The 26,652-nt window shown below is 53.1% G+C and overlaps 7 protein-coding genes across 7 annotated transcripts; 6 read left to right on the top strand and 1 right to left on the bottom strand.

Moving 5' to 3' along the window:
- Positions 1-349: 349 nt before the first annotated feature.
- Positions 350-1,561, bottom strand: N7459_009129 (SGNH/GDSL hydrolase family protein; the record flags this gene model as incomplete). The annotated part of the gene is made up of 3 exons (XM_056948297.1): positions 350-983; positions 1,062-1,394; positions 1,455-1,561. 3 exons carry the CDS (start codon positions 1,559-1,561, stop codon positions 350-352), a joined length of 1,074 nt encoding a protein of 357 aa, XP_056795522.1.
- A 7,307-nt stretch (positions 1,562-8,868) lies between these two features.
- Positions 8,869-10,621, top strand: N7459_009128 (putative C2H2 transcription factor (Con7); the record flags this gene model as incomplete). Its single annotated transcript, XM_056948296.1, has 3 exons — positions 8,869-9,585; positions 9,803-9,983; positions 10,275-10,621. 3 exons carry the CDS (start codon positions 8,869-8,871, stop codon positions 10,619-10,621), a joined length of 1,245 nt encoding a protein of 414 aa, XP_056795521.1.
- A 3,175-nt stretch (positions 10,622-13,796) lies between these two features.
- N7459_009127 (uncharacterized protein) lies at positions 13,797-16,201 on the top strand (the record flags this gene model as incomplete). The annotated part of the gene is made up of 2 exons (XM_056948295.1): positions 13,797-14,229; positions 14,427-16,201. 2 exons carry the CDS (start codon positions 13,797-13,799, stop codon positions 16,199-16,201), a joined length of 2,208 nt encoding a protein of 735 aa, XP_056795520.1.
- A 602-nt stretch (positions 16,202-16,803) lies between these two features.
- Positions 16,804-18,489, top strand: N7459_009126 (putative MFS transporter Seo1; the record flags this gene model as incomplete). Its single annotated transcript, XM_056948294.1, has 4 exons — positions 16,804-17,271; positions 17,325-17,358; positions 17,411-18,320; positions 18,381-18,489. The coding sequence occupies 4 exons, from the start codon at positions 16,804-16,806 to the stop codon at positions 18,487-18,489; spliced, it is 1,521 nt and encodes a 506-aa protein (XP_056795519.1).
- A 900-nt stretch (positions 18,490-19,389) lies between these two features.
- Positions 19,390-21,076, top strand: N7459_009125 (xenobiotic compound monooxygenase, DszA family; the record flags this gene model as incomplete). The annotated part of the gene is made up of 4 exons (XM_056948293.1): positions 19,390-19,530; positions 19,582-19,770; positions 19,824-20,071; positions 20,152-21,076. 4 exons carry the CDS (start codon positions 19,390-19,392, stop codon positions 21,074-21,076), a joined length of 1,503 nt encoding a protein of 500 aa, XP_056795518.1.
- Positions 21,077-21,419: 343 nt separating this feature from the next.
- Positions 21,420-22,549, top strand: N7459_009124 (Yip1 domain protein; the record flags this gene model as incomplete). The annotated part of the gene is made up of 4 exons (XM_056948292.1): positions 21,420-21,507; positions 21,597-22,011; positions 22,081-22,230; positions 22,300-22,549. The coding sequence occupies 4 exons, from the start codon at positions 21,420-21,422 to the stop codon at positions 22,547-22,549; spliced, it is 903 nt and encodes a 300-aa protein (XP_056795517.1).
- Positions 22,550-24,001: 1,452 nt separating this feature from the next.
- N7459_009123 (uncharacterized protein) lies at positions 24,002-26,225 on the top strand (the record flags this gene model as incomplete). Its single annotated transcript, XM_056948291.1, has 4 exons — positions 24,002-25,195; positions 25,255-25,738; positions 25,792-26,093; positions 26,160-26,225. 4 exons carry the CDS (start codon positions 24,002-24,004, stop codon positions 26,223-26,225), a joined length of 2,046 nt encoding a protein of 681 aa, XP_056795516.1.
- Between the last annotated feature and the right edge of the window lie 427 nt (positions 26,226-26,652).

Below are 26,652 nucleotides of genomic sequence, written 5' to 3'. Positions count from 1 at the left end.
GTAATTCGGTACGGACGGCGTTACTTTCGATGTCATAGACACTCTTACATGATCTTATCGGTTCCTTGTGGCTCTCCTCGACGAGCTTTTCGTCCCAGTTCTTCGATTACAGCTCCACGACGACCTTAGAGCTTGGGTTCACGACCAATTCATACATGTCGATTATTCACAAAAAGTCTTTGTTTCCTGCAAGCTGCCGGGCCTTCCTCGCGTGCTTCAGTTTTGTATGTCCATAATTGAATGATCTTATTCTTTCCATGAGGTTGCCAAAGCAATTCGTGTAAATGTAGTTAGGGTGTGAGTAGGAGACAAGAACTCGCATCCTCGCCCGGCTCATCAGCGCTTGATACTAGCTCTCTAACCACTCATCAAGCTCCGCCGCCAAAATGCGATGGACACGGCTCGTCATATGCCCCGAATTAAACCAGAAGTAGGTATCCAGCGGCGTCGGGCACCCATACTCCTGATACTTCACCGCAATATCAGGCTGATCATATCCAGCACAGAAACTCGTCGTATTCACAATGCCATATTGCCCAGGATGATCCAGGATCTCAATCAACCGCGCATGCGCATCGAAAACACGCACCTCAACCCCCTTCTTCTCCCTCCCAAACTCCTCCGCTCGCCCCGCCAGCGCTGCATTATACCACGCCACCTGCGTAGCATTCGGGCTCGGCGAGCTCGAGCCCACGTTTCCCGGCCTGCGATCCAGCGGTGGGAGATTCATGAACAGGTAGGAGCGGTAGCCGAGCTCGTAGAGCTGATCCACGGAGTCGAACAGCGTCCGCGTCAGGTTGGCGTAGAAAGTCGGGAAGTCCACGCTGTACTTGGCGCTGTCACCGACGTCGTTGATCCCAATCCAGATTGCGATGAGGCTTTCTTCTGCGCGCAGCGTTGCGGAGAGGACGCTGTGGCCGTATTTCTGGAATTGAGCTACTTGGTTCACCAGCGGGACGATGAAGTTGTGGTGGGCCGGTGTGCTTTTGCTTCGTTAGTGCTGATGGTGTATCCGGGAGGGTAGGGTGGATGGCTGTGTGAGTGGAGGAGTGGCGGCGTACTATACTGTTGAGATGTCTGCGCCTGCAAAGGCAAAGTCCCAGAGCTGTTTTGCGCAGGTCCTTGGAGACGTGAGGCCTGGTTTGAGACCGCATTTTGTGAGGTATTCTACCCAGTTGGGGCCTCCTTCGGCGGTTCCGGTCTGGGAAGAGTGAATCTTAGCAGGAGAATATGGAGGACGGTAAGATAAGAGGCTTCGCACTTGGTTTTGCACTATCATGTCTGACAGAAGAGTCTGTGTGTCGTATGCATAGTTGAATCGGTCGCCGATGAAGCTATAGTTCTGGAGTCCATGAGTGCCCTGGACGTACGTATACGAGTCTCCGAAGGCAATCCTGTGCTTGCTGTTATTCCCATCTGCGAATATGCGCGGGTGTCGAGGCTCTAGGGCTCACAGTGACTTCTTGGAGGACCAGTTGAACTTTTCTGCAGACTTTGCTGGAGAAGCTGTGATCAGAGGGATCAGCGAGATGATGGTCAATACAATTTTTGCCGGAAACATTGTTGTCGGTGGTGATTTGGCTTCTCTTTAGTGAGGAATCTCTCGGCTCAATCTGCCGCCGCTCTCAGTTATACCTGCGTAGTATACGTCTCCAAGAACTCGATTGGCTCAACCCCGCAATCGTAATTCTGCACAAGACGGGATATCTTTTTCCGTCAGCCGGAACTATACCGAGTACAAGCCAAGCTGGGATTAAGAATAGAGAATTAAGCATCGTGTTGCTTAAATCATACCAGGATGGGGGTTATGTCGGTTGGAGATGGGGACCGGAAGGTTTCTATCAGCCACCATAGCTTTAGATGTTTGTTTTAATCTCTGAACACGTTAAGTTGTCCTCTGCCTAGATATGGAACAGATATTTGGATTTGGCTCAGAATATAGCCGGGCTTGCGCTTGGGTCATTAATTTCTACTGTAGAGGTGCTATTTGAGCAAGGGCTCTCGGAAACCATGACGATATGTTTTTTCAATCGAAAAGACTTCTAACTTGTCTTAAATGCCTGAGTAAGGGGATATAAAGATTTGAAACTCAGCCGCTCTTTTGTGAAAATAGTGTGTTGGTCATGTTATGCTCTGAGTATCCCCACCGCAGCTCAACGGTCGGCCTCCTATCATCCCATGCAAGATATTTTATTTGCATTATTATAGCTATACCAATATTTTGGGTCCGCTGAGAGGGAAACCGGACAGAATAGTTGTTTCTACTGTCGTGGGCCGAACCGATGATGCCTGGGGACCGGATTGAGAAGGTTGAGACACAGGGACATAAACACGCGAAGATTCGACGGTCAATTGAATATCTAGCTAGGTAGGATGTAACTAACAGTCCAGCATTATAGCCATGAGAGATAGGCAAATATAGTCACATTTCGACGTAACCAAAGTCTGTAATCAGTGATATATATTATACCCACAAACGTCAGCCCTAAGACAGTCAGGTCGGCAAATACGAGCGTCAAATCTTTTAACCTGCCACTTAGACTCCGGGAGAGCCATTTCCGGCCTAGTGGGCTCACTTCGATCCCAGAGATGCTAGCTCGTGGCCCTACTGTCAATGTTTATGCTTAATCGGCCCACAGGGAGGCTGTGCGGATGCTAGTGGGTTCCTCGTATGAATTGATTTCACAGCGTGATGAGGTTCAGCATCTCAGAACTAAAGACAAGCATACGCTAAGAAGGGGGCGGTGGGATCGTGCCCGTTGCTTTTCCGGGGGATGATTATGTCTTATACCGACGTGGTGGTAGGTGGCTAGCTGATCGAGTCCTGAGACGTGGACCGCAACGTGAGATCATTGCAGCGCAAACTGTTGGAGTTGCAATGTTCGCAGGAAGCCCGTTATGGAATTAAGAAAACAAAGAACCACATCTCCTCCAGCAACAAAAGACGCAGGGCAGTCAGTACTGGTTCGACGCCCTCAATATTCAGACCCGCGTGCACAGCAGCGGTCCCAAAATCGAGTCCGCTTCTCGGCCCTGAAGCTGGGAACCACAGGATCAAGATAAGTGTTCACTGCTGAGCGGATGCGTCTCGCATGCATCGGTTCCAAACCTGTTGTCTCCCGCATGCAACAATCGTACTCGAAGGGTTCCCCGACATAGCAAGGTGCAGTAGCCTCCCCGACCATGATAGCCCCTAATCCCGCAATCCTGCATAAGCGCCGTTGACGTGTTTGGGGGATGGGATGCCATTAGTTAACCGACAAACGATTGGCAATTGCGGCGCAGCACGTCCAGCAGTGCCAGCGCAGGGCGAGGGAGGACACGACCATCCTGCATGGCCGTCGTGACCAGCAGGAGAAATCGGAAGCCACAGAAAAACAACACGCCTGGACCAGATCGTGCGTGGCACAATCCCCGGCCATCGGACCCCCCGCCAGGATGCGCTAGCGGGCAACGGCCCCTGTCATGCCGGCTGCACTTGTTGGTTTCTTCGACCTGCCGTTGGTTGCTTTTCGTGCAGCCCCCCTGTCTGCGGTAATTCATGTACAGAGCAGCCGTAGAATCTGCATGGAAAATGTAACTCTGCTCGGCTGGTTCGGATGGTACCACTAGGACTGCTAGAGCAGTCGGGTCCGAGGCTTGGCTTGCGGGCTTGTATCTTGTCTGACTGTCTTCGGATGCCCAATGTCTCGGACTGAACGTACCGTGTCGGTACGTAGCAAGCGTACAGATATACGGCTTCCTAGGGTTTGCTATGATTGTCGCTGTTGTTCTTGTTGACCATGATGGCCATGATGATCATAGTTGTCTCCATTGCACGTCCGCGGAGATGAGACTCCACTACCCCAACCGCGTCTGGGCAGCCAGGCAGTGGTTAGTCAAGGAATCGGCTCGCGTCTCCCCAAAGTTTACGCTCGGCTGGGGTTGTTGACTTGGCGCGGAGGTGGGAGATGATCCTATTCAGCTCTGATCGTGGGTTTCGAGGTCATTGGTCTTGGTATTACCGCGTCTGGTTCATCGCTGGCGCAGTACTTTTGATTTTACCCTGCTCTGACCCCGGGGGTTGGGGACCGGATCCCTGACTGAGGCTGGCTGGCTTGAGTGGTCGGGTTTTCATCACTGTTTCCTTGCTCAATGCCTCAGTCTTTCCCCTTTTCCCCCTTTGCTCCGCTCCTGATAGGCTCCCTGGGTGGGATCCGGCCAGTGGCCCCCGTATAACCGAGGATTCTCCGCTCTCACGCAATAATGTCCGCTACCGTGAAAACGTGGTGTCGCCGACCGTGGGGGCAGAAAGATCACCCGGGATAACTGGATGGGCCAGCCGAGGACCCCCATCTGGCATTGTTCTTGTTCGCGTTCGGAGCGCGCAGGCTGTCACGGAGCCCGTGGTGTGTCATGATTATCACAATACACAATCACCAGGCCGAGTTCGATCTGCCGAAGGAACGAGCGGGCGAGACTTACTGTGTCCGGCGTAGTCCAGCCTAGCTGGCCATGCATGCTAAGTGGGGGGCGCGAGACCCAGGGGAGATTCGGCCGTTCATGTTTGATTTGTTGATTTTTGATCATGTCAGAGGCGTCTGCCCTGAGCACGGGGCACAGCATGCTCTTCCCCGACGGGCGAACGACGGGCGAGGAGGCGAGGAGGCAAGGAGGGGCGACTCGGTAAGAAGCCTGGCGTGGATGCGTGGAAAAGGTACCCGAGGACCCAGCACTGACAGCTGTGTTGGTGGTTGTCGGGGAAGATCAGCGCCAGCCTGCTCTTTTCCCGGGCTAGTGCCAGTCCCGAGCAGAAAGTACAAGTGTCGTCTGGAGGGAGGTCAGCGAGAGACTCTAGGAGTGTGTGGAGGGTGGAAATGTATGTAACGGCGGTACGCGCCGGGATGTGATCTGACTAGATTATCAAGTACACTATAGTACCGTAGTGCCAGCTCGCGCATTCCGGAGTATAGCTGGGCCACGACCAGTTTTGCGATGTTGACAAGTGGGTTCGAATGACAAGAGATAATAATATCGTGAGATAATAATATAAGGTAACTACCTAGGTCACAATGATAATGGCACAATTGCCTCGAGTCTTGGGTAATGTAATTGCGGTGTCTGCAGTATGCCGCATCTACTCCGGAGGATATGCGTCTTGAAAGATTATCCCTTGCGCTTTTCCTACCGTGTGTACATACATCATAAGCCACAGCCGCAGAGAGCGCCTCATAACGACCACCGTTAAGCACAAGGGCAAGAGATAATGCCTGAGAATGGGGGTGGCACACTCAGCACTCCACGCGCTATCCCAGGACAACATGCACCGAGCAGAGCAAGTGCCCAGCGGGCTATCAAAGCAAAGCACCGAACCATGCCAAGCACTCGCTCGGCGGCCTTCGCATCGCCGTCGGGACGCTGATTCGATCGACGAGAGAGCGCTTCGGTGGACTTGTGGCGAGGACATGAAAACCGGGGACAGCGCCGCTTCGGAGGGATCGTCCGAGTTGAGTGTATGCATACTGTATACATACAGAGGTCCAGCATGGCCGCACACTGGAGCCCGCTGCGGCTGCGGCGCCCAATGACTGACGCGCCATATGGATTTGATATTGATCATCCCCCGAGTTCGGAATTCCCGTACGCTTCTCCCAGCAAGGCCCACTGGCGGAGACAATTCAAGATAGCCGACGGGCGGGCGTGAGGTGCTGTATAACTGTACATACGTACAGGTGTGGTGTGGGTGCTGTCTTATCTTCCTATGGAGTAAGGACCACATATACGCGATGGCGAGATGGAGCCGCGGGTTTTGTTTTGTTTTGTTTTGGTTTCTTTTTTTGTCCGTTCGATCCTTTTCCATGCTAGAGTGCTTAGACCGACATGTCAGAAGATAGCGACCGCGGAAGCAATCGCGCGCCGAACGGAAGCGAACTCGAGTGAGCGTGCTTGGCCCCCTGTGCTTCTATTCTTCCCTCTGTTCTTCACCGGCAGTAGAATCATTCATGAACCGGTTCCGCCTGCGCGGGAGAGATTCAGCCCACCGCGACTGCACCAATCACCGCTCGGAGAGAGTAGCGTCTTTTCCGGGATGGGAGCCTTGCAGCTGTTGTCCTGCACCTGGGTGCCCGTTTTCTCCTTATCGAGAGGAACGGCATCGAGGATTGATATCCGGCTCCACTTGCGCCATCACTAGGCTGCTTTGTCAGGCCTTAGTGTACTTGTCCGGTGGAAGGCGTGACGACCATCAACAACATCAACAACATCAGACCCCTGGTGGTCCAAGCCGTGCGCTAAAAGGGCTTCCCGGAGAGCCGCCCCGACTCCGCTCTGCTGTCGCAAGCGGGCCAATAATCCAGCTGGAAGAGCGAGCACCGGAGATAGAGGTCTCCAGCGGTGTCCAGAGGTATCACGACCCGGGAATTTCGGTGACCAATTGCCGCTCGTCACACTCGAGATGCACCCGTTCCACCGGGCGAAAAAGAGGACCAGAGGGGAGTGGGAAATACATGTAAAAAAAAAAGGGGAAGGCGATCGGGTCGTGCTATAATTAACTTAACGCCGAACGTCATATCGTATGATAAAAGCAGCAGGAGAGGATTCCTGCACTGGCGACTCGAGCAGCACGACCACCATCACCGGAAGGGTTCTGGCCCCCTCTTTCCCAATCTCTCTCCATCTCCTTTTGCAGGCCATAAGTGGGGATGGTATCTCCAGTACTCGCTGGTCATCCAGTGCATGCGAGAGGGTTTCCAGAGGGGGCGATTGGATTTGGGATTGCCTTCGGCTTTCTCCGCCGAGGGAAACCCCATCTGGAATCATCACGGTTCCTGTCCAATCCGTGAGGTGGTGAACGCGAAGGACTCCGATCACGGACAGTGGGGATTTGAGCTCTGTTGAGCTCCACCGACGCGTTCCTGAGGTATCGCCGTGATACACGGGGGTGACGCACTCCCGTCTGGACTCGAGGCGCGACATTATTGACTGAAGTTGACTCGGTGCAGCGCGTCCCCGTCCCTGTGCTTTGTCGCTTTTCTTTTTTGGCGGGATGCAGATGCATGTCTATCGGCCCCGATCAATGCGATTGGGTCATACTTGAATCATCGCCGAGTACAGAAGTGGGTAAGCCTGAGTCCACCGGGTCCGACTTGATGATATGGGACGGTAATACCGCGATACCGTACCGTCCCGTTACGGTCACCCAAGTTGCAAGTCACCTTTGTCTTTTGTCTTTTCCCACTCTAGAAGATTTCGCTCTTATCGAGCAGACCAGGGGAAAAGACCGCATTGCATATAGACATATACATCGACAGAAACAAGGACCATGGATAGGATGACCACGCTAGCTCTGGTCTTCCCGAGTCCCATCAGCGCTTTCTCTTGTTCGGGCTTAGTCCGCGCTGCCCCTATTCCCCTTCCGACTCAGTTCCATCGCGCCCCGTTGAGCTTGTCTCGCTTGGTTCTTGTCGCTGGCTTCCGCGGACACGCCATCGCTTCCCCTCTCGCGCGCGCTTTGCGATCTTGGTACAAACGTCGACGCTAAGTTCACCGTCTCAGTCCAAGTTGCGGGTAGACTAGTCTTCCCAGAAGCGAGGCTAACCCCGTTGTCATTATCAAAATGCATTGCGACACTTCCACCCTGCAATGGCACCTCTGGGGGGCGGGACTGAATAGAGGAGCAAAGTCACAGAAGGGGAATGAGAAATTGATTTCGCCACTCCTCCAATAACCGGGATCCGCTTCTCTCTCTCGCTCTCTCCTTTTATTTTTTTTTCTCGGGGGGGGGGGGGGCAGCCATTCCCCTATCACACACGGATGGAAAAGAACCGTTCGGGGTGTGAGGGGAAAGGGGGCCAACCCAGAGAGTTCGGAGTATTGGGTGGAAAAAGGGAATGGTCCGAGAGATTGAATTGGATTGGATTGATCGTATCATTCGAAACCGTAAATGACCAGGGATTGTTTTTTTTTTTTTCCTTCTATCTGCTCTCTTCGTATCTCTTTTTTCCCCCTCTCGTCCTCTGATAGGCACAACCGCCTCCCCTCTCCGTGTATGTAATTTCTCTACTTTTGTCTCGCTCGCAGCTTTTGCCCGAGACCCAAAACCCCCCCCAAAAACCACCCAACTCCACCGGAATCCAAAATTACACCTCCACCAGCGACTCCACCGCATCCTCGGATCCCACGAGGACATTCACCCTGCTGCCGACCTTTTAGCCTTCGCTGCATCCTCCTCTGCGACTTTTTATTCTTTGACTAGGAAGAAAAGAGGAATCGTCTCGTTTGGCTCCCGTCCCATCCTCCCTTGTTCCTTGTTCCTTTCACTCTCCATCCCGCTATTTTTCCGCCGCCGGTGCCTCGTGCCGCCACCTGCAAGGCATCCTCGTCCTAAAAGCGAACTAAGATTTAAGCATCGGGGCTTCACTTTTGCACGCGCTTTGAACGCGTCGATCGCCTCGACTCTCTGGATCTCCACAAAGCCTGCGATCGGCGTCTTGCTCTCTCGCCCCGAGTAAGTTCCAATTCATCACCTCTCCTCTGCCTTGGGCGTCGGCTGCAATCGTTCTCCCACCGCTCCCGTACGCTTCTAGCCTTGCCTTTCCACCTCCCCTCGTCCTCCTTCCCCAGTTGTCAGCCACGATTCCAACGTGGTCTTCTAGTTCGGAAGCCCTTGCTTGCATCGTGCTCGACTGGTCAATTTCCCCGAGTTCACTGCGCGTCGTGACCGCTTCGCTCTTCCGAACTCATTCTCTCCGCCCCTAACGGCTTGCTGACTGGTCGACGCGTCGGCAGACTTGTGACACGCGGATTGTGTGAACGTCGGACTCGAGGATCCCTTCCTCTGCTCTGAGCAGCTGCTTCCCGCGCCCACGCGATTCTCACACCATCCTTTTTATGGACCACCGGCCTGCCTCCGAGTACGCACAGTCAGGTTCGCACCACCCAACGTCGGCACCGTCCATCGACACACCTTCTGAACCCGCTGCAGACCAGACTTCTGCTGCTGCTGCCAGTGCTCACTACACCCACACCCCGCAAACCGAGGTCCGCCCAACGCCCACCTACACGCCCCAGCCCGACGTGCGACCCGCCAATATTTCGTCCTCCAACACCCCCCAGTCGGACTACGGGCTGAACCCGCCGCCGACCCGCTCGCCCGCCTATCAGGACTACCTCCCGCGCCCGCCTCAGTCCTACGCCCCCAACACCCAACCTGGTGGAGCGCCCACAATGGCTCAAGCTACAAGTCCGTTCATGCCTCTGCCCATGTCCATGCCTCTGCCCATGTCCATGCCCATGTCCATGTCCATGCCCGCGTCGCCGCGCAGTTCCCCGAACCTCAAGTCTGACGCGGCTGTTCCTCTAGATCCTTCGCTCCCGGCCAACAGCCCGCCGTACCCTCCCCCTTACTCTCCCTACCAGCCGCAGGGACATGACATGAGTCAATACCAGAGCCATGCGCCGCCTCCCCATGGCATGTATGGTCGTCCCGAATGGCCGCATCACGGCTATGGGCAGCACCAGCCCGGCTTGCCGGGCCCTTATGCCTCTCCTGCTACTACGGTTGGTTCCGCCTCCCCTGCTGCGACCGCAGGGCCGCGCCCTGGTCAGGTATGTTTTTGATGGTTCCATGGCGTATCTCCGAAGGCTTCTTTTACCGTTGTCTTGGACGCCTCTGGGTTCGACTGGAGCTCATATTCTCCGTCGCCCTCCCGGGGATCGTCAGAAACAGCGCTCTACTTTCTGAGACTGGCTCGCAAATTTCTTTCTTTATTTGGTGGCTCATGTGGCTGCATTTCGCTGACGCTGTGGTTTTTTAACATTGTAGGTGTACTCCTTCGTCCCAATTCCTGGTGCCCAGCAACATAAGCGCCCCCGTCGCCGGTACGAGGAGATCGAGCGCATGTACAAGTGTGGATGGAATGGTTGCGAAAAGGCATACGGTACCTTGAACCACTTGAACGCGCACGTGACGATGCAGTCGCACGGCGCGAAGCGCACTCCGGAAGGTGAGTCTTCAGTGGTTCTTCGTTGATATCTGGGAGATTGTGTCTCGCGAGGGGCCCGGTCAGTTGCGATCTCAAGAAGCTGTCGCAAACCGCTGGATCGGGTTAGCGCCGGTAGCGTCGCGCTAGTGAGTTACACTAGATTTCGCGGGGCCGCAGTAGCGTGGCCGACGGCGTGGAGGTTAAGCTTGCCTCTTATCCCTTTCCGCCCCGCCGGGCCTTTCGACGCCATACACTTACTTGATCATCTTCCTGTCGGTTTAATGATTCTCGGGCTGACATCTTTTCTTCTAGAATTCAAAGAAATCCGCAAGGAATGGAAGGCCCGCAAGAAGGAAGAAGAGGCTCAGCGCAAGGCTGCCGAGGAGCGGGAGCGCGCTGCCGCCCAGGCTGCGCAGGCCAACCAAGTTGAAGCCCCCGGCCCATCCGACCCGTCTCAGGGTCAGCCTTCTGCCTACGGTGGTGGTGTTCGCCCTCAGTTGCCTCCGATCGGGTACCAGCCCGCGGATACCCAGGTGCCCAGCCAGTACGGTGCCCCCGGCGGTGGCATGGTCTACCAGAGCAACGGACAGATGGGCTATCCTCCCAACTACCCTCACTCCCCCTACCAAAGCGGTCCCGTTTACCAGCAACGTGAGTAAAACACAGTCGCCATCATACCAGCCTTGACCCATTTGGAAATTCCCTTCGATTCTCCTTCGGCAAAATTCCCAGGACCTGTCGGCTGATGACAGTTCGCTACGGCACATCCAGAGACTCCCTCGACTAGCTACCCACAATAATCACATAATCGCCTCCGACCTGTGGAACGAGCTCTGCATTTTCTTGTCTCCTTGTTATCATTTGCCTTTCTTATCACGATATCCCATTGCCTGACATGTCGTCCCGGCTCCGATCCCCTCACCTCTTGCAAGTTTCTTTTCCCCCCACAATGATACCAACCTCTTGCGGCTTTAATCCATCCAGTCAAAAGAGTGTCTTTCCGAACGTTGTTCTCTTCCCTGCGATTCTCCTCTTGTGCTAGAGCGCGTTCAACTAAGCAGGAACCCAAACACATCTATGTGAACAAAATCCGAAGGGGATTTTGTGTTCGTTTCTTCTGGTTACTTGTTGCCGGGGTTGTGCCTCCAAGGAATGGTTGGGCGGACGTTTCTTTTTGCCTCAGTCCTTTGGTTTATGTTGCTACCGGTTGTGTTTATTTCTCATCTCCCCCTCTTGCGTGGGCATGATCTCCCCGAACGGGGTTTTTGTTTTATGGGAAGGCCTTTTTTTTCTCGTTTCTCGATCCGTTGCCCGTTGCTTGCTCCTGTATCCGTGTACGAGATCTTGCTATCAGCAGGTGTGCGTCCATCCTCCCTGCTTCTCTCACTTCTAACGTACATTCCACTGCCGGGCCATCCTCTGGTGGTCCGAAATGTTATCTTGTGCATTATGATTTCCTTGATTCCCCTGCCTGTGTGGTTCGTGGTATTGTACTATCTGCTCCTGGTGGCTTTGTAATGTTCTCTTTCTACACTCCCGAAGATTGTCGTTTCGGATTGCAGTTCTATTGCTTCTGCCCCGCTGCGAGGACTGTACATATGCCACTGCGTTCCTCCCATGGGCTGCCAATAAGAATGTCATAGACAATGGCAATAGCATCCAGTCTAGTGTGACCGGGACAGTAGAAAGCGATCCTAAGCAAGATTGGGGCCGATGTTTTTCATGCCTCCACCGTCTCCCCATCCATCTCCAAGCATCTCAATGCACGCAGGAGCCGTAGATTGGACTACAGTAGATACGATCCATTCCCCATAACCAGCCTAAGACAGCGCCGCGCACTTGATGTACCAACAAAATATTATCCATGGATTGCTTGGCGCCCACGATGGAACAATAGCGGGATGGATACATTCTGGTCCGGGCCCGCTGTAATTTTGATTTTAAGGTTATCTAGCCGTCGACGGCTCCGTGCAGGGACAAACCAATCCGAATTCCAAAATCCAAAACCTCGGAATCTGAGCTCCCGTTCTCCACCGTTCCCCTGGAAGCTAGCGGGTGCCGAGCGACTAGGGCTGACACCAGGCGTGCGTTAGGACGCGGTTCGGTTGGGCTGGGCCTAGTTGGGCTGGGCTGACTAGCTTTGGGCGGTTAATACGGTCCTGGGACTAGCGTCGGGGCTAAGGATGTGATGGAAGTTTTTGTTTGCGTGTAGTGGTACGTGTGCTGGACGGGTGTTTTGTGTCTGAGACATTCGTCTCGCTTTGGATTGGGGTTGGAATCGGGCTGGGTCCTTTGTGTGTATGGCTTTTGTGCGTTTATGGGTTGTGGTATGTGGCTATCTGGATGGGTCTCGAGGTGTCTTGTTGCTGTTTATACTATACTATTCAAAGATTTGTAAGGAAGATTCCGGCATGCAAGATCTGAGGGCTGCATGTGGGCTTTTAATCATCTTTGCTGGGGAGAGGAGCCGCAAGCTCGAATGCATACAAGTGGATTGCCCGTTCTGGATAGCTTCCAAGTACCGGCGAGCAGTCTGTATCATGATGTTAATACAGCCCTAGAAGAGGTGTAAGATTTACAGGCCAATCAATGCCGACGTGACACAGCCAAGGCCGAGCTTTAGGGCCAGCTGCAGGGGAAACAATACCAGATACTCGCGTGGCTGTCCTCGGATCCCTGCACGCCTCGATTGGGGCTAGTGGCGCCGGGCAACACGTGGGCCGTGGTAAGACCTGCCGATCAAATGTGACAATGGCAGTAAGGTTGGGAATGAACATCGACTCCTTGTTCACCTCAGTCAATGCGTTGGGGGCAGTTTCCGGGACTAGAGCGTGGGTGAGTTGCGGGACGTTGGTGGCGTGGGGGGAGACGAGCTTGTTTACGCGGAGAATGGGGGTTTCGGCACACGATAACTGATTTTGGTCGAGTGGGCAGACATCTGACGTGTGCGGCTTAGGTTTGGCCCCCCGTGAGCACATTTCTTTTTCCCCGAGGATAAGCTTTTAATACACAGCGCTAGAGTGGTTATTGTCAAGTTCTTACGGGACTAGGACGGATGTACCTGCAGGTAGACAAGTACCCTGCATTGTTGGATATGTACTTGGGTATTTGCGAAGTATACGGCTACACTGATTTCTGACTATGCAAACTGCTATCTCTGTGGGCATGTCATACGTTAGCTTCTTCGAAGCTGCTTCGGGCTTACACGAGATCACGTCATATAGGCCTACCTTTTCTTTCCTATTTCTTGCAGTTGAATCGTCTATAGCGTGGCTAATAGACCTCGGTAGAGTGAGAGGTTGTCCCAACCGCATCCCAGCAACAGAGCCAACTGACGAAGCACTAGACCTAGAGCGTCTAGAAAGGTCAAACTAGACCCTGCAGGGGCAATGTGCGCAGGAAGCAGCCGGACCCTAACCCAGAACCGGGCTAACGCAGATCTGGAACCGGCGTTGGCGTACCGCAGTTGAGGCCCGGGAACTAGTATGTACTTACGGGCTGTAAGGATGCGATGGAGATATGCAGTGGCGGCCCGCAGCTCCATCACTGCGTTAAACTGCTTGAGGCCTAGTGTTGCCGCGGCCATGTGTTGGAGGCCTAAGGCTGCAGTTTATTGATGCCTGAAGGATAAGGGTTAAGAACTAACGTCATCGGGACTAGCGGCAGGCGTATCTCCGTGAAATTATTCGACTCCGCGGGCGTCGAAAAACACGTCCCGTCTTGCCACCCGTCGAACCCCTTATTCTCGCGTCGATAACCAGCGTGGACTGGTGTGTGAGTCCGAAGCATCTGTTATATTTACTATCGACCTTATTCCGGCGTTCACTGCCGGCTATGGCGGTCCCGGGGTCGGTCTTGAACAGAGCTCTGCGCAGCCGACTGGCTCGACAACAGCTCGCGCGCGCAGGTGCCAGGCATTTCGAGCTACAGGGCCCCTTGAATATACAGCGCTCATACTCATCAAATGTCTGTCTCAACGATACGCTTCCCATTGATCGCATGAGCCAGACTTCGTCTGGGCCCAAGCCTGCACCACCACAACTTATCACCACCAAAGACACTCTGGATCCAGCGACGGTTCGCAGTGAGAAGGAATTGTTATTCGAGAAGGAAAATGACAGACTGATGGAGATGGTTTCGACCCAGGGGGTCGTATCGGAGTCCGTGAATAGAGAAGTTCGGAAGGAGTTGGCGTGGTTGCAGGACCCCCGTGAGATGGAACGCCGAGTTACAACACTTCTAAGAAAAGGGGGATGTCGCAAAGTCGGTGACTCTGATTCGACAAGCTCAACGACTGGGAATTAATTGTGTGGTGTCGTGGAATCGTCTCTTTCAGTATTGCATGGACAGAGGGCATCCGATACCCGCCTTCAAATTCTTCAACGATGTGAGCTATTCTCTAGCGTCTGCTTCGATGGTGCCCAAGGTATTGGGTCCTACGACTACCAAGAATGCACTGACCAGGCACTCTCAATCCTCAGATGAAGAAACGGGGTGGCAAGCCCAACTCCCAAACATTTACGATTTTGCTCGCGGGCTTCCGGGACGCCGATCCCAATACTAACGTCAAGATCGTACCCCTGGCGGATCATGTCTATCAATTAATTACTGCGCAAAACTCGGGCGTGGACCTCGACATCATTCACACTAACGCCATGCTCACTGTATGCCAGCGCCACAACGATATGAAGACACTGTGGCGCATTGCTGGGGAAATGCCCGAGGAAGGTCCTCTGGCACCGGACATGACAACCTACACCATCATCCTGACAGGCCTGCGATTTAAATGCCGCAAAAAGCTCGCGTATTTAAAAAACACTGCCATGATAGTTGATCAAAAGGAGAGAACGATCAAAGAAGCAAAACGGATCTGGGCCGATGTCATTTACCGGTGGAAATATGATAAAGTTCCACTCGATAACCAGGTGGTGCTTGCGATGGCCCTTTTGCTTCAGGAACAAGCTACGGACCAATCTACCCACGATGTGCTGGCACTCTACAACCAGACCATGGGGCTTCCAATCTTGACAGAAAAGCCGCCGGATAGGTCCAGGGAGTATAACATCTACAAGGAGAAGAAGAAAATGTCATACGGGCAAATGTATTTTCCTTCCCCGGACCCTGTGCCATTTGTCGGTATCGACGACCAGCCTATACAAGTGGGGAATCGCGAAACGTCAAATCCGGAGGTAAAAGAAGAGGAAGAACGCCTCAAGGCAATCTTTGATCCTGTCGATGTTGAGGCAGAAGGCCTAGCTTTGCTTAAGCCCGACGCCAAAGACCTTGGCGTGATCGTGGAGTGTTGTCGCGACCAAGTTCAAGGGCACGCGGCCGGTGTAGCTTACTGGAAACTTTTGACATCCGAGACAGGCAAATACCGCGTGCAGCCTGATGGAGCCAGTGCCGTCAATTACCTACGCCTTCTCCGCGTGAGCCGGAGCAGCAAGACGAGTGTCGAGCTCATCCGGAACCAATTACTGCCCCTGGGCGAAACAACCGGCATAATGTTCCACATCGCCCTCTCGACTTGTCGTCGCGATATCCGCAACAAATGGACTATGCACAATGCAAAAGAGCTCATGGATTTGATGGGCAAAGTCCACGCGCTCCCTGAACCTCGGGCCCTTGTCGGATACCTGAATTTGTATCAGGCTCTGTCCGACAAGCCCGAGTATCTCCTACACGTGCCGGGCTTGGGCGATAGCGATGTTTCCGAAGCACGCTCATTGGAAGATCTAAGCACGAGACTACAAGCCAGACTCCGCCTTGTGACGATTGAAACGCTCCGCCCTCACGTGGAACAGCTCCATGAAGCCGTGGTAAAGGGACGACCCTATGGCAACCGGTGGGCCGATCTCTATAAGAAGCTCGAGCCTGTTTCTGGTCGTCACGTCGTCAAGGCTTTGGCTTGGGTCCGGTTGTTGATCACCGAGACCTTGAAGCCGACATATCGGGCTTTCGTCTCCGCAGAAGAACGTAGAGTCCTCAAGTCGGAGGCGGAAATGTTGAAGATGTACTCCAGTAAGGAGGTCGTTCGAAAATTCGAAACGGAGATGGTTTATCCCTCGAAGGAACAGAGGGCGAAGTATTTGGAGCTCAAAAGTCGCATTAACGAACCGACTCCGAGCGATACGACGATTCACCCCCGAGCAGAACCGTCTTCGATGCAGGCAGAAGAGCCATCGCCGACCCAGCAAGAGGAGTCGTCCTCGGCACAGCAAGTGAAAAGTGAGCTGTGAGTGTTCAAGGATACTTCGGAATGTTCCTTCCACTTTGTATTATAATTCGCTGTACATCAAGCATTGGTTTTGTCGGCGTTTCTCATTCGCATCTGTACATCAAAGACACGGGCACATTCTCCTCTATTTCGGACATAGAAAATATCACTCAAGCATACTGCTCTTACTTGACGACCATGATTAGACGGGTTCTAAGCTATGATTCGACACCAAGCTTGGCTCAGATACCAGGCCGCTGATCTTCAGCACGCCTTCGCTCCACTTTTTGACATGTAGGTACTCCGTGTCTTGGCCGACAACAATGCTAACCGCTCCAATTCTCCACAAACTTACAGCGATGACACCGAGGATCAACAAATTTCATGTCGTGGACTTTGCTGTACTGGGGATCTGGCCACAAGCGAGCGCATTGGACGTCGGTGCTTCGCCGACGTCTTCCCTTCTCCAGTCACGCAATCGTCATCTGCAGTGGCATCTTGCATCGTCTGCAAGCTAAAATGCAGTATGCCTGGAGTAGACATGAGAGTTATTACCGAAGCTTTATTCCAAGAAATTCTGCGCTTTCCCCCTGGAAACGGTTCTGGAGATAGTATTTGTCTACCATGAGCGTCCCGCAGCAACGACGGAAATGGTACTACCTGCAATGGTTTGCCGACCAAGACAGCAAAGAAGAGAGGCGACTTATTCTCAAACTAGATGTGCTGATTGTTCCTTATGCATTCCTTGCTTATTGGACGAAATACATCGATCAAGCGAATATCAGTGAGAGGAAATCCCTTATTCCAGAACATAGAGAGGAGGGTCTGACATGCTATCTAGATAATGCCTACGTCTCTGGCCTCAAAGAAGACCTCGGCCTTCAAGGTAATGATCTTGTTCAGCTACAGACAATGTACACCATCGGCGCGGTAGTGGGTCAGCTCCCTTTCGCATATCTCTTCACTAAGCTCCCGATGCACTGGATTATCCCGTTCATGGACGTTGCATGGGGGATATTTACCCTCTTGCAGTACCGGGCAACATCATACGCTGAGATAGCGGCCTATCGCTTCTTGGTAGGGTGGTTTGAGGTGAGTGACGTTTCCAGCCTCTGCGGTGGATGAAAGGTACTGATTTGCTATAGGCCTCTTATTATCCTGGAATGCACTATATCTTCGGTAAAACCCGACCCTAGCAGCGGGCCACTGGATACTTTCTGACAACTCTCAGGGTCATGGTATCGCAAGGATGAGATATCCCGCCGCGGAGGATGCTTCTACGTCGGCCTCACTCTAGGTACAATGACGGCGAGTCTCATTCAAGCCGGGGCATCAAGCAGCCTGAACGGCGTCAATGGCCTCGAGGGATGGCGGTGGATGTACATCATCTGTGCGGTCATCACGCTCCCCGTGGCACTCCTGGGGTACTTCATTCTCCCCGGAACGCCCGACAAACCCAACAAGCTCATCCTGAAACAAAAGGACATTCAACTCGCAAAAGCCCGCCTGGAACGAGCATCGCACAAGACCAACGAGGAGACGGTCACCTGGCGTACCCTTCTTAACATAGGCCGCAAATGGCAGTTCTGGGGTCTTCTCTGGCTGGACATCTTCTTTTGGAATGCCAGCGTCAACACCACCACTGGCGGCTATCAGTTATGGCTTAAGAGTCTGAACAGGTATTCAACCAGCCGCTTGAACGAGCTCGCCGCTATCTCCCCAGGCCTGGGTATCTTCTATGTGCTCTTCGTGTGCTTTGCATCGGATCTGCTGCTCGGCCCTGCTTGGGCTATCACTGTCGCTCATACCTGGAATATCATTGGGTGCATTATCCTGGTCATCTGGGATGTGCCCGAGTCGGCGCTCTGGTTTGCCTTTTTGACTACTTATTCAGCTGTGGCCATGTCCAGTGTGCTTTACGGCTGGATCAACAGTCAGTTACGTGCCTCGCCCGTCGAGCGTGCAGTGACACTGGTTATTGTGAACACCGTTGCCCAGTCATTTACGGCTTGGACGCCGCTGTTGGTCTTCAAGACGGTCGAGGGCCCGCGGTTTACGAAGGGATATTCTTTTGTTCTTGGAAATGCCATCTGTCTGATTGCGCTTTCGCATATTGTTCAGCACTTGGTGTCCAGAAAAGAGTGAGTACTCGACGGGTTTCGCTGGACCTGGGCTGTGTTACTGACTTGGCGGTGCAACAGGAAAAGCGAAGCGAGGGTTGAAAGTATTTCTGAATCGGATGGCGCTGAGAATTCAAGTCGCCTGGAAGCTGGACCCCAGGAAACTACCAAAGACGATCGGAAGTGGTGAACAATGCTCTGCAGTGTTTTGTAGTATGGCCCGAAGAACACGATTGATAGTTGAGTCGCACGCAAATAGATCTACAAATAGATCTACAATATCTGTATTCTTGCCTGTTCGACCAATGTGGCATCAAAACCTATATCCAGAACTGCCACCTTATTTCGATCCCTTGATATGCTCTGCAACTATAAGTGGTGAATACGATTGCCGGGGTTCATGTCGTGATACACTTCCGATGACGATATTCACACTCGCATTATACTCTTACCACATTATTTATCAAGTATTAGCTACCATTTTCCTGCGGACGATAGCATCTGATCATCTCACTGGCTCACGGGCATCTAGATTAGTCGGGTCGTTGACAGGGGCAGAGTCACGCCATCCCATTGCCGATGATGAAATCCATCCAGCCACACAGCACAACTCTGCCCCTCCGTTCAGTGTTCCAGCTCGGGTGGTTTTCATTCAATCCACGGACGCGAGAAAGACCCATAATGCTGATTGTGGTGATCTTTGGGTAGCGGCTTGCCCATGGGTCTGCAAGGATAGACGTTGCGCTCTCTGTGGAGATGATTGCGAATGTTCCATCGCGATACGCCATGCAGTGCCAACCTCCATTTCGATAACCCAGCCGCGTATTTTTGGTACTTGGCTTGAAGCCTCGGTAGTCATCCGAGTGTCTTTGTCAAAGATGGCGTGAGAAACACACCAGATGTGCAAATATCGGGAGTAAAGGTGCGGGGGAGTAAATGGACGCAGGACTTCTCGCCGAAATAGCTGGGCACTCTTTACACGTAGTAATTGCATCGAGCTTTGCTGATCCAGTTGACATTTTGCTACCGCCCACCACAGTTCTGGTATCAACATCAGCAATATACGGTATTCGCGCAAACTATAGGAATCATGGGAGACGCCAGCGAAACTACTGGCCACAACGGCCCTGTCAATGGCACTGGCAATGGCACTGGCAATGGCAAGAAACAGATCCTGCTAAATGCGTTCGACATGTCCACCGTGGGACATTTGTCCCCCGGGCAATGGAAGGTGTGATTGAGGTCTTGGATCGTGCGGGATACTCCATACTGACAGCGTTAGAACCCAACAGACAAGTCGGCCACAAAGCGCAGACTCGATTATTGGATCGAACTCGCGAAGCTGCTGGAGCGTGGTGGCATCAACGCTTTGTTCCTGGCAGACACAACTGGAGGCCACGATACCTATGAGGGCAAAGTGGACAATTGTATCCGGCGTGCTGCGCAGTGGCCGATGACGGATCCAACTATCGTGAGTGGCAGTAAGATGGAATGCCAGACACCAAACTAACTCTTATTTTACAGCCCATCTCAGCAATGGCCGCCGTAACCAAGAACCTTTCCTTTGCCATCACGGCTTCGACTTCCTTCGAACAGCCATTTCTGCTTGCAAAACGCTTCTCGACTCTGGACCATTTGACCAACGGCCGATTTGGCTGGAACATTGTCACATCCTATAAGAAAGCTGCTTTCAAAGCCATCGGCCTTGACAACCCCATTGAGCATGATGAACGGTATCGGCAGGCCGACGAGTATCTGCGGGTGCTGTACAAGTACGTGGAAATGACAGATCAAGCTCGCAGCGTTTGAGATGACCGACAGCTAACCTGGAAACAATCATGTTCATATGCAGGCTGTGGGAAAGCTCTTGGGCGCCAGATGCACTTTCTCCCAACCCGGCGACAGACTCATATGTTGATCCCGACAAGGTGCGCCAGATCAATCACCATGGGAAATATTTCTCTCTGAGTGCACGCCACATCGTCGACCCGTCGCCGCAAAGAACACCTTTCCTTTTCCAGGCAGGCACTTCACCCGCTGGAGCCGAATTTGCCTGCACTCACGCGGAAGCCATCTTCGTCTCTTCGCATTCACCCGAGGTGCTGCGCCCTAAGATCCAGAAGATCCGCCAGCAAGCTGCCGAGTTTGGCCGCGACCCGGAGTCAATCAAGTTCTTCGGTACCTTCACACCCATCGTGGGAAGAACCGACGAAGAGGCTCAGGCTAAGTACGAGGAGCTGAAGAAGTATGCGTCCGTGATTGGCGGCTTGGTTCTTTTCAGCGGCTGGACGGGCATTGACATCTCGAATATCCCGTTGGATCAGGAGATCACCACCGCAGACTCTCAGGAGGCCGGGAGGATTACCAGTCTTCTTGATTCGTTGCTCAAGACCAGCAAGGACGTTCCACGCTGGACCCCTCGCGTAGTAGCAGAAAAGGCTGCCATCGGCGGCCTTGGGCCAGTGGCAATTGGCAGCCCAGCAACAGTTGCAGACGAGATGGAACGCTGGATTCGCGAGGCCGATCTTGATGGGTTCAATATCGCCTACGTGACCACACCGGGCACCTTTGAGGATTTGGTTGACTTGGTCATTCCGGAGCTGAGGAGACGCGGTCTCTATCCGGAGCTCCCAGACCCATCAGATGAGCCGCTCACGGCCCGTGAAAAGGTGTATGGGAAAGGCCAGAAGGAGCTTCGAAGTGACCATGCGGGCAGTCGCTACAAGTATGATGTATACCAGGAGGACCCGCCGTATGTGGAAGCCAACAGTGCTTGAGAGAAACCATGGTAAAATGGTATAGCTAGCGCTCGATCGATGAGCACCAAAGCAAGAGCGAGATCCAATCCAGCCAATCAATATGATGCATGGAATGTAAAACTCCGAACTTGGTAGACGATAGAGTGGACGATGTGAGATGGGGGCGGCGGTCACGGGCGACGTAACGCGCCAAGTTGTGCCGCTTTGAACACTCTAGCCTTTCCGGGACAGCTTGGCCATCAACACGCTTCATACCTCCCACCTCCCTCGCAGGGTTCTTGTCTTTGAGACCCTCGTCAAGTAAACAGTGCTCCAGCAGTGTCTCTTATCTTCTTGCCAACAATTTCCGCGCCAAGACATCATGGCTAGCGTGCAGCCGGGCCATTCCCATCGCGACCTGCACGACGATGAATCGTTCCTGGATGATGATCTGATTGAGGCTGATGATGGTGAGTACTATCCTCTAATCTTTTGTTTCTCCAATCACTCACTCGCCCTGGCTGGACTTGTCTTACTAACAACCTGTGTGTCCCTTCAGCTATCGAGGCCGACGACCCCCTACACGAAACCTCCGACACAGCCCCTCTCCGAGGCAACATTGAATCTGACTCCGGCTCACGAGGTGGCCGGGCATCCGGCTATGGGAACTACTTGACCTCCTCCATTCCGGGCGAAGACCGCCGCGCGACCCAGAATACCATCGACGAGAGCGTTTGGGCCACGCTGTCGCGCGACCTGGTCGCCGTCTGGGAAAAGATGCGCCAGGTGCTTTGGCCCAAGTACCTGCTCGGAGGAATGATGCAGCGAGGTGGTGGTGGTATTAATGATGCTGCTGAGAGAGGCGAGGTCTCTGGATTTGGTCGTAACCTGCGCGGGCTCGTGGGACGCTGGCCGGATGCCGACGTGGTCCTCCAGGGTGGTATGAGTGAAGGCTTGCGCGACTGGGACTTGTGGTACGTAATCAAAACGATCCCCTCCTCCATCAACTACTGGGCTAGTGGACTAACAATTCTTGCTTGTAGGGGCCCGTTGATCTTCTGCTTGGTTCTGAGCTTGTTCCTGTCCGTCGCAAAGGGAGACCAGTCGTCGCTGGTGTTCTCGGGAGTCTTCTGTATTGTCTGGATTGGAGAAGCGGCCGTTACTCTCCAGATTAAACTTCTGGGGGGCAAGATGTGAGTATGGGCCTGTTTGTCTTGTCTGGGGTTCATTGCAATTGACTAACACTGCGACTCACTCTCCAGCTCCTTCTTCCAGTCAGTCTGCATCATCGGATACACGCTCTTCCCTCTGGTTATTGCGGCTCTCCTTAGCGCCATTGGTCTCCCTACAGTCGCCAGAATACCCGTTTACCTTGTCCTCGTGGCATGGTCCTTGGCTGCGGGAGTCAGCATCTTGGGTGGTTCGGGAGTTCTCCGGAACCGCGTGGGCATTGCGGTCTACCCGCTCTTTGTTTTCTATATTGCGATTGGATGTCTTTGTTTCGTCAGCTAGATTGCAAGTGGTGTCTTGCTTTCTTATGGGTCAAGGATATTCCTTGGCCAGTCATGTTGGGCTTCAGACTCGCGTGGACCGCCTGAAGAAACCCCCGTATGAACCTGCAGCGCACATGTATACATACCTTATGTCTAAGTAGCAACCTTTCACAGCCGAAATCTGAACGTGTTTCTTTGAACTCCGCAACGACCTTGGACTTAGATGAGAAGCCACGGCAGATGCAATAGCGTCTACTCAAATTCACTAACAAGATGATACCAAGGTATCGAGCAGTCATCTTTTTATTCGTACCTAGAACAAAGCACGACCTGCTTCGCCAGCCATTGGGAGCTCAAGTCACCCATCAGTCTACAACTCTGTACATCAGACACCTCAATTGGTCTTGAGTACTACAACGTTCATTGGCGACCGCTCCGATAGGCCGATAAGCAATGCTTCGGGCTTATTAGGCTAATATACCGTTGAGTATATAAGAATAGAAATATGCCATGACAGGCCACTCAATTTAGGCACCAACATGAAATTGAAAGTGCTGCAGCTTTCCACCGAATCCCGAGGGCTGTTGGGAGGTTTCTCTATATGTAGTAGCCAAAATCCGCAATGATAGCGGCTCACAATGCAGTAGTAGAAAGACCAAACCTTTTCGCACGTGTGTACAAAGCGCAGTGAATAAACCTTTGGGAATTCACTCTTCGCATAGCCAATCTTGGACTGCCAGTCCTCGACGCAAGCAGCCAATCAGTGCCGACGGACAACTTTGAAGCCGCAATTCACTGCGGGGCGGAGCGGTGTCCACGACAACAACGACCCTTATATTCGCACTTCCTCTTCTTCTTGTCCAACCTCTTCCTCTTCTCTCCCAACCCCAACAACCACCTCGTCTCTGATTCGGCTGCGCTGAATCACCTATTTACCGAGTTCATCTGACCGTTCCAGTCTCTCGTCTCACACCTCCCCTCTAAGTGGGTATCTGGCATACCCACCTCTTCCGACAAGTTCGTCCTCGAGCCACGAGGACTGTGCCATGGCGTCCTCGGACGAGCCGGTGGCTGCGGCGGGAAGTAAGTTCCTCCTATTCCAGGGGCACACTGCTCAAGAGTCCTTGCGGTGGCGGAAACTCCGGTGTCGCATGCAAACCCCGGAGCAATGAGCACAGCAGCTTGGCCGAGTCGGCAGGTCGGGTCGCTCAGCTGGGCGACCGCTTCCTGTCACCGGGGTTTTATCTATACCTCCCCCAGCTTCCATCCGCAATTCAATTCTATTCATCCTCATCCTGCCTTCTGTTTCTGCGGTTCTTGGCTTTTCGTTCATGAGCTGACTGTCATTCTTCTTGTCGCAGTGAGCGGCGGAGCTCACTCCCCGCCCTCGGACAACGATGGGGGTGAGCGACCCGTTCGAAAACAGCTCAAAGAAACCTCAATCGATTCGACGCCCGCCGGAGATCAGACCATGAACGGGCGAAAGCGCTCCTTCGAAGAGTCGCGCGATGACCACGGTGACCCCAACGAGAACGGCGACCACAGTCGGAAGCGATCGCGGGAATGCACACCGGAGGAGGCCAAGAAGACCGAGTCGGTCAAGGACAAGGATGGAATTTCCGGTTCCCTATCACAAAATGTGAGTGCAACTGAACCCCAGGAACCCGAAGTGGCCACCCCCCTGGATACTGCCCAGAAGAATTCCGACTCGGAGTCGACCCTTCCAGAAAATTTATTGGATCTCGAGGACTATGAGTATTATGAGGCGCTGGAGTCCCTAGCACGTGCTGTGGCTGCAAAGTCCCGTGAGTTGGAGAAGTCCAAAGAGTCCGAGAAGTCCAAGGATCAGAACGTGAAATCGGACCCTGGATCCGCTGTTAGTCTGAAGGGCATCAGCACCGAGGGACCAGGCATTTCCAGCAACAAACACAATCACGATGAAGATGAAGATGACACCAACACCCATTCCCAGGACCTCTCTGTACCGTCGGACTTTGACCAGGCCAGCAATGCAGCCAATGGCTCTGCGGCTCAGAATGTGAGTGATCCTGAATCTGTGTCTGAATCCGAAACCTCTGGACTGGCGACCTCCCCGGAGACCGCCGAACATCTGGATAAATCCTCATTACCCTCCTCAGAAGCGGGTGCCTCCATCACACCTAGAAAAAAGAATAGGAGAAAGAAACTCCTCAACCCCTTTGAGGACGAAGAAAACCTCATTTTCAAGATAGAGGCAATATTCACCCCTTCTGGTTCCGAGGAAGAGTATTCCGCTTCTGAGGATGGTCAAGATGTGAATTCCGACACAGGAGATCTTCCCAGCCCCAAGGACCAGAGTGCCGAGGAGCCGGATAGTGACAATAAGAAGAATGATTATACCAACACCCAATCACAGGACACCGAACAATCTTCGATTGAACCCTCTTCCGCCCCTCCTCCCAAACAGTCTGACGCCATGGACGATGAATCAGCCAAGGTCCCCAAGAAGAAGCGAAGCCGGGAGCAACTCGAAGATGAGAGCTCGAAAAAGTCGGAGGCTTTGGGCGAAGCGGCCCAAGAGCCTATTCAAACTGAGCCCTCTGATGAAACTTCCGCAGCCAAGGGTGAACCGGAGAAGAAGAGACATCGTGACAACTCACAGGAGCCTGATACGAAGACTGACAATGTTCGTTTACTCATCTATCCATGACTTTATCTTTTATTGTCTTCTAACCACTTCTCTAGGGATTTGCCACAAGTGCATTTGGCAAGGCGGCCGCTGCCTCTCCTTTTGCTGCATTTGCAAAGCCAGCAGCCTCTACTGAAGAATCCACACAGAAGACCACACAACCCTCGGCATTTGCATCGTCTAGCTTGTCTGCTTTTGCCGGTTCCGAAACCTCTCCATTCAGTGCCCTTGGATCATCGACTTCCTCTGTCTTCAAGCCAGCCGGTGCTGGATCGTCAGGCTTCGCATCTGCCTCTGGAACATCTGGATTCGGTGCTCTTGGAAGTGGATTCGCGGGAGTTGGTGGTGGTTTTGGTGCTGCTGGGAAAGCTGGCGGCTTGAGCAGCTTTGCGTCTTCTAATGCCCCAGCCACTCTCGGCGAGTCCAAGCCCAAGGCCATCGGCGCTGAAGAATCCGATGAAGAGGGCAGCGACAACGACGAAGAGGAGACGAGCACGTTCGAGGCAGAGAAGACCGATGAACGTTTCTACGAGCAGACAAGTAAGTGACCTGGGCTCTTGCCTCCGCCTGATTGCTGTACTAACTTGCCATAGTCGAAACCGGCGAGGAACAAGAGTCTACCATTTTCACCTGCAAAGCTAAGCTTTTCCATTTCTCGAACAAAGAGTGGAAGGAGCGTGGGATCGGTACCTTCAAGGTCAACGTCCGTGAGAACGCTAGTGGCAAGACTACTGGTCGCATGATCATGCGTGCCGATGGTGCTTTGCGAGTGATGCTGAACAGCCCGATTTTCAAGGGCATGAACTACGGTGATGCCCACAACAATGCCCCAGAAAGCAAGCAGATTCTGTTGGCCAGTATGGAGGATGGGAAGACTGTTCCTTTATTGCTACGAGTCAGTCATGACGCTCTTGTCTTCCCATGAATTCTGCAGAATGGACGTGCTAACTTTGTCCCCTAGACTGGCAATGAAGCTTACGCGAAAGAGCTCTACGAGGTCATTGGAGATCTATTGGAGAAGGCTTGAAGTCGAGGATACAGAAGACGATGTGGGCTAAAGAACCGGGAAGAGTACAAGAGGTCGAGTACATCTGGAGATCTGGAGTTTTGTGGTCACGTTCTGCGAAGCCATGTTTGATTATTAGCGATCATGAATTCACATGTTCAAGTACTTATCAGGGTTTTGGCGCAGGAACTGCAAGTAGAAGATCGTACTCTCGTCTGGTACGTATGCTGTATTCCATCCCGAGGTTCCCAATTGGATCTGCATCCTGCTTTCATCCGATTGTCGCTGCGATGGTTGCTTATACGGCGGAGTCCCTTCCCCGGTTACCCCGGATCCCCTTCATCTCCAACGTGCATTCCGAAATTCGCATTTACAGTTTGCGTATTTGTGAGTGGACTGACAGTGTTGACTGTTGCATTTGGCCCAGCCACTTTAAAAATTCACTATA

This window comes from Penicillium hispanicum, assembly GCF_028827665.1.
Source record: "Penicillium hispanicum strain IBT 35686 chromosome Unknown utg000008l_segment0_segment0, whole genome shotgun sequence".
Taxonomy (NCBI): domain Eukaryota; kingdom Fungi; phylum Ascomycota; class Eurotiomycetes; order Eurotiales; family Aspergillaceae; genus Penicillium; species Penicillium hispanicum.
This window is presented reverse-complemented; position numbering and strand designations above follow the sequence as displayed.